The 7,334-nt window shown below is 37.5% G+C and overlaps 1 protein-coding gene across 1 annotated transcript; it reads left to right on the forward strand.

Moving 5' to 3' along the window:
* Positions 1–4,380: 4,380 nt before the first annotated feature.
* Positions 4,381–7,131, forward strand: LOC131217362 (DNA polymerase delta catalytic subunit-like). The gene is made up of 5 exons (XM_058212277.1): positions 4,381–4,449; positions 6,343–6,417; positions 6,510–6,599; positions 6,681–6,841; positions 7,077–7,131. Exons 1-5 carry the CDS (start codon positions 4,381–4,383, stop codon positions 7,129–7,131), a joined length of 450 nt encoding a protein of 149 aa, XP_058068260.1.
* The last annotated feature ends 203 nt before the right edge of the window (positions 7,132–7,334 follow it).

A 7,334-nucleotide genomic window follows, 5' to 3' on the forward strand; every position in this document is an offset into this window, starting at 1 on the left:
TGAATCGAAATGTTGATTGGACCTATTTTTGTGTAAATGATCTTGACCGTCCATTTTTAATTCCATTTACGGAATGGTCAAATTTACTAAATCAGTGTGATATTTTCATGGTAGTTCTTGAAATATGGATTATACCTGATGAACCGTATTGATCAATGGTTTGGACTGTCTATGTTCTGAATAAAAATGGGTACACTATAACAAATTGTGTTCGTAGGCACCGGAGCATTTCTAAATAAATAAATAAAAGAGTCCTTGTGAAGCAACAATATTTATGGGAGATGTGTTGGTGTTCTCTCACATAATTTTTTTTTTTTTAAAAATTAGGGCTTGATACCAAAAATGAGAGGTATATAAATCTCAGGTGGACCACACCACATGATAACAATAGTGATTGAATATCCACCATTAAAACCCTCCTAAGGTCCATTGTACTTTTTATTTGACATCAAATCTATTGATTAGGTCATACATGCCCGGATGATGAGAAAAAGAAATATCAGATTGATCCAAAAATGTATATGGCCCCCAAAAGTAACTTAATGGTCGATGCTCATTCAACACTGTTTCCTATAATGTGGTCCAGTTGAGATTGGGATATACCTCATTTTTTGTCTCATACCATAAAATGATATGGAAAAATAGATGGACGGCAGGGATGAAACACATACAACATCGTGGCGCCCACACAACACCGACAACCAGCCACGGGCGTTGGTGTCAGCGCGAGTAGAGAGAAGGAGATATACTCTCCTCTGTCTCTCACTCTCTGTCTCCTCTCCCTCGCGCACCCTCTCTCTCTCTCTCGGTCTCTCACTCTCTGTCTCCTCTCCCTCGCGCACCCTCTCTCTCTCTCTCTCTCTCTCTCTCTCTCTCTCTCTCTCTCTCTCTCCGTCCCTCTCAACCGCGCCCTCTCTCTCTCTGTCTCTCTGTCGCTCTCTCTGTCTCTCTCGGTGCTCTCTCTCTCGCGCATCCTCTCTCTCTCTGTCTCTCTCGGTGGATCGGTGGACCGTGACCGGGTATCTCTCTCTCTCTCTCTCTCTCTCTCTCTCTCTCTCTCTCTCTCTGACCGTTCTCACCGTTGACGAAAATCCCCAATTTCTCGATTTTGGGATTCGAAATCCCTAATTTCTGGATTTGGGATTCGAAATCCCTAATTTGCCTGTATGGGATTCGGATTTGAGGATTCAGAATCGAAAATCCCTGATTTTTTGATTTTTTGGGGATTCATATCTGAAAATCCCTAATTAACAGATTTATTTGGGATTCATATCTGAAGTGGACGCAATGTACTTTAATTTGATTCTTTAATAATATCTGTTGATCTGTGTTGCGTCATAATGAGTGGTGTACCTTAGCAAGCAATTTTTACCAAGGTGGTTTTATTCAATGCTAGCATGCTTTCAAAATTGTTTTTTTGTTTGTTAGCCTTTCCCCCCATTTACAGGTTCAAATCAATCTGTTGTATAATGACATTGGTTCTTTAGGTCTTTAAGAATATATTTTCCTTGAAACTGTGGCTATTTGGCACAAATAATTTTGAGCAAGAATCACATATGTCCAGCCTTTATTCATATTTCAGGTATATAGGTATGCTGTCTGATGTTCTGAAATCTCAACATGAGGAAGGGGAAGCTTACTTGTCTGAAATTGATGTTTGGCTTTCCTCCTTTTCTTTACATATCTTCAGGTAAAAGATGATCTAGCTCCATTTGTTTGTGTGCCCGCACACATGCAGGAAGGAGTTAGAAGATGTGTTGTCTATAGATGATCTCGAAAGCCTTAAAAACTTGCCAATGGCTAGTTTTGAGTCAGAACTTTGGAAAGTAGTTGGCCAGAATCGTTTGCCTGAAACAGACAGAAGAAAGGTGATACTTCTTGTTTGATAACTGTCATTCTCATTTACATGCTATGTCGTATCCCATTAAGACTGAGAAGTCAATCTCAGCATTATTAACCTTGTGAGGATGTTCATTATGATTTTTGTTTTTGTGTATTTGCTAAGTTGTCCATTTCATTGTTCAAGTGAGCTTGCTTTGGAAGCTTGTTAAAGTTCCACATCCTGAAAATGTAAGAGCTCAGGAAGTGCTTGTGCTCTTCCTTCTGTCTACTGGAATCAAGAACCCAAGTGTTGAATTGGGTGCAAGCAGTTTGAAGTCGAAGAGTGCACTACACCAAAATCATAATCATTATTAAATTCTTTTTTTTTTTTTTTACAAACATCATGTCAGACTTCTTTTTTACTCTGTTCCATTTTTCTGTTTGATTTTTTATGTCCAGAGATACAGGTTCATCAACGAAAGAATTCCATTGATACATTGCTTGCCAAACAGGCTGTCCTTGTGGATATCTGTACTATGGAGGTTCAAGGGTGGACCTCACACCCCCCAAGTTCAATTGGATATGTTAGAATGGAAATATATAACCATAGTTTTTCTTTTCGATGTTTTCACAGCTGTACGGATCTACGGCACCATACAGTTATAAGTAGATGGTACTTCAGCAAATTGTCTCTAAATAATTGATATCAACTGAGTCCTCTTTTAGAGGTTGTATTTCAACCATAGCAGATCCTGTCAATAGGCTTAATATATAAAGACCCATGCATCTGTTATTCAAGAAACATGGTGGAAATCAAAGCCTTTGGTAGTATTAAATGACCATAAATATCAGTCAGGTGGTATTCCGTAGTTGCATATTTTGAGGAAAATGCTCAACCAGGTTCTTTAGAGATGGTTCAGGGAAGATCACTTTTTGTTTTCCAATAGGCTTTGTTGAGCTGTATGTATGGACTTCTGGAGTAGACTATGATGATATTTTGACTGAATTGAGTCAGTTTTCTTGTTTCCTTTCATAGATTTGATTTTCTATTGGCGTGATGGCTTTAGAGCCTCTTTGGTGCAATGCCTTAAGAGTTTTGTGGCACAATTCCACATATTTATCTTTTTATTTGTTGTTTTGTCATTACTGTTGGCTGTTGCTTCATGGTAGATTTGTAGTCAATGTCTAGTATGCAGCCTGAAATTCGGAGAAAAAACTCTGAAAAGATTCCTTTGCATGTAACTGTTAAAAAAAGATTCCTCTGCATATGAGATAAAAACAGAGAGGGGCTCCACTTCATCCAGTGTAGGGTATATGAAAGTGAAAAAACCAGACATTGGACATTAGAGAAGTAAACTTGCTTTATAGGGCCTTCTCTTGTAAATGGTTAGGTAAAATTTTGATCCTGTGTGAATGGTTGGGGCTACCAAGTATGTTGCGAGGAGAGTTTGGTACAGAAAAAACATTCGCCATCATATAATATTCTTCTGGAAGGCTGTTGGAAAAAATTATAATGATTTTTCTGCAAGTAATTTTTCCAACCTGCATTTCCCACCCCTGAACATTTCCCCAAGGAAGCCTTGAGAAGTGAATGAGATGTTCTATGGCATCTCCCATCAACATCTGCCTCATCAGATGATTGTCAAGCCCAACTTCTTTCCCTTCTGAGTCCCGATTAGAATACTCATAACCATGACAAATTGGAAAGCCATCCTTAGTAATTTCTCATTTCCATTGTATCATGATCCGATCATTATTGTTTTGTGCACATTGGCTTGTCTTTTGGACACCTTGTGATCTTTGCCGTGATGCAGGGTGGCAGACAAGGACTGGGGAGCTGATTTTAGGAAGCTGTCTGCTAGTGCAGCTCTTGTTGGCCTTACTTTATGGTTTGACCATATGCAGGCAAGTCTTCTTTCACTAGCTACATCACTAAGCTTTATTTATTGTCAAGGAAACCAGTGGTGGATGATGAAATGATTAAAATCATGCTTTCTTTAAACTAATGATATCTATCAGAACATCTTCTCTTGCATTGAGAATGGCCTTGACTTGATGCTTTTATCGTCCAGAATCATGTAGATCTTGCTCATCTGGATGATATTTTTTCCCCTTTAAATATCTTGGAGCTGATCTTTTGTGTTGCCTTGCAAACTTTACAGGTTTCTTATTATTTTAACAATCCAGATGTCACAGAGTGATTTTCAAGGTTCCTCCTGCCCTGCAGATATGTTTTTTTTTAATCTCATACTGCAATACATCTTAAGTAGCAGTTGTTGCCAATGGAATGATATGCATGACTAGGACCCTATAATTATGATCATGATACCACTATGTGCAGGAAAAGGGTTTCAGCTCAGGTGATATCTTTATCAAAAGAGTTGTCGCCAAGGTAGGGGACTTTGTCGATGTGAGTTTCCCCTCCAGCTAATTTTTTTAAAATCACTTTCATTGATCAAGAATGATTCAATATGCATTTGATTCCATACTTCATTTTCTAATGCTAAGCATCGGACATGCATGTGTTTTGCCTTTTGATAGGTTCGTGATGGAAAATTGATGGTGAATGGAGTAATCCAAGATGAAGATTTCATTTTAGAGCCACTTGAATATGAAATGGATCCTATGGTAAGTTCTCCTTTTGAACTTTGCAATATATATAACTTAAAACTTGGCAAGAATTTTCAGATTGTCTCAACGATTTTTTTTTTTTTTTTTATAAAAATATAGGAATAAACTAGTTAATTTTTTGGTGTTTTGGTAATTGGAATTAAGGAAGAAAAGGTTATTTGCAGATTGGTTTTTAAAAAGTGATGAGCTGAAATGCTTTGAAACTTTTGCTGACTTCTTGTAACTGATCCTTGACCTAACATGTATGATGACTGAAGCAATCATGCTGCTGAAATGCTTTGGAACTGTTGCTGATGTCTTGTAACAGATCCTTGACCTAACATGTATGATGGGCAAAGCAATCATACCACCTAAATGCGTTTAACTTATTTACTGTGAGTTGTATCCGGATTATGTGTAATGAGTAGTATTATGAGTTTTGACTAGGAATTATTTTGTTAATAGGCCTTTACTACATAACCGAGAGCAAATATTAGACACTGATTCGGAACTAGAGAGTTAAAAGAGGAGGAAGTTGATCATGGGATATGTATCATTCATTTAACAAAACTTTGCTTAGTTTTTCATGAACTCGTCCTTTTCTTGACTTTGTTTGAGAGTGATTCTATAGGCCACATGAAGTGATTTTTTTGCAGGTTCTTTGGGTGATTTGCTAATCAATCTGTTTGGTAAGATAACCTGCAAATCTATCAGTTGTGTCCACACCACTGTTTTGAATAGTGTCGTAGCGTAGCGTAGCTACGATGCTAAAGTTAGCAAATAGCGTAAATCCCTTGTGGCGTATGCTATAGGGGTCGCAGCCTATGTAGCGTCATAGTGTACACTAGGTTTTTTTGTATTTATTAATGATAATTATATTTTGTATTTAATACTTGATTTCTTTTCATACTTGTGACTTAGTACTCAAGAAAAAGAAGTACCATGGCATACCATAGCATTCACTCGAAACTAAACAGCCCCTAAAGTTTTTCTTATTTATATAATATGAATGGCGCGTTTCCTAATATTTTCTTGTTTACTCCAAACCTTTGCTTAGTTGTTCCATGTAATGGCTCAATAGGCCCCAAGGTTGAGGGTTTGAGTTGGTGCTAACACCATCAAAACTTATTTAATATGAATACAATCAACTAAAAACTTTGTAAAATTGTCATGCGATTCTTGCATAAAACATATCTAGATTCTAGACATGCAGGCCCATTTATAGAAACCCTCTTTATGAGCAGTTTGGATCCTTGAAATTGGAAACTAAAGATTTGAGTATAAATAAGTTTTAGTAAAATATTTCACTTTATAATTTACCAAAATCCACAATCTTGAAGGGCTAGTGGTTTGATGCTTCGACATAAAATAAGAAACCAATCTGTTCATGGTTCATGATATATGACTTGTGAGAGAAAATAGGAATAAATGGAATAAACCTGTAGTGGAAGACATGATCCATGTGACAATTGGAAGCTGAGGCAATTATTACACCATATCTTGATCAGCATGCCTGTAGATGTGTGGCATAGTCATTTCCTGAACTCAATCCATGTCAGGTAACTTCTTACATGTATCTGACCAAACTTAAACATGATAACTTTTTCCACATTCCTCTAACCCCAAAACAAGCATAAAACCAACTCCACTTTCTAATTTAGGAGATGCATGGATGAGAGGATCTCTACCCTATGCTTCCCATCTTAGTACTTCATGCTCATCTTCTTGCTCTTTTTTTAATATTGAAATTTGGTCTCTGATAAAGTACAGCTAATTGTTCTCATGATTTCGAATCAGTATTTATTTAAACAAATTGGATGTCATTCCTATCTTTGTTCTTACAGCAAGATGCATTTTTATTTTCTTTTATTGCATGCTCTTATTTTCTGCTTGTGTGGTTGTCATGAAAAGCGGGATGCTGCCACTGCTCCAAATGTTGGGGATCGTGTTCTGTATGTTATTATTAAAGCTGCAAAAGGTGCCAAGGTAGTTGGTTATGTGATGCTTGTTCTTTGTGAGTTGTTTTTTCCTGTGCTCATTGGTAATGCTTTCAAATCCACTGGTTCATAATGAAACAGGCTTATGAAAGGTCGGAGGATCCTATCTTCGTGCTAGAGAATAACATTCCAATTGATTCCCATTACTATCTCGAAAATCAAATTAGCAAGGTGTTATTTGGTATTTCCTTCAAGATTTACTTCACTACTTTCTTTGATTGACCTGGTTATTGAGTATTTTCCATGTTACAGCCGCTTTTGAGAATATTTGATCCCATTCTGAAGAATGCGGAAAAGGAACTTCTCCATGGCAGCCACACAAGATCAGTTTCCATTTCAATTCCTTCAAACAGCGGTATCATGAAATTTGCTAAGAAACAACTTTGTTGCATTGGCTGCAAAGCTCTAATCAGGTAAGTTTCCTACATTTGCTAAGTTATGGTCCTAGTGCATAATTGTCAATGTATCGTGTGTATGACATTCACCCTCCAATAGGTTGGTCCGGCCATGAAGATCACCTAGCACATAAATCGGGTATATCCACTCATCAGATGTGCCACACATGTACTTTGGATCGGCTGAGCGGTTGTCCATGTTTTTTGTGGTTTGGCCTACTTGATTATTTGATCAACCTGAAATTTGCATCAGGTGTTTTCATGGAGGTGCCAACCTTTTTGATTGGTTGGATGTTAGACACGCTTGAAACATTGAATCTTATGTGCTGGTTGGTCAATAACCAATAGTCCAACTAGTTGCACATGAGACCTCGTGTGTATCATCGTCATCATCATAGCCTTCCGTCAGGTATTTGGGTCAGCTTTGTGAATCTCATTTCACCAATCAATCCTAAGGCTCTATGCTATGCAACTGAACAAGCCTTCATATACTTCCTCACCACCTTGATCC

This window comes from Magnolia sinica, chromosome 10 (assembly GCF_029962835.1).
Source record: "Magnolia sinica isolate HGM2019 chromosome 10, MsV1, whole genome shotgun sequence".
NCBI classification, from domain to species: Eukaryota; Viridiplantae; Streptophyta; class Magnoliopsida; order Magnoliales; family Magnoliaceae; genus Magnolia; species Magnolia sinica.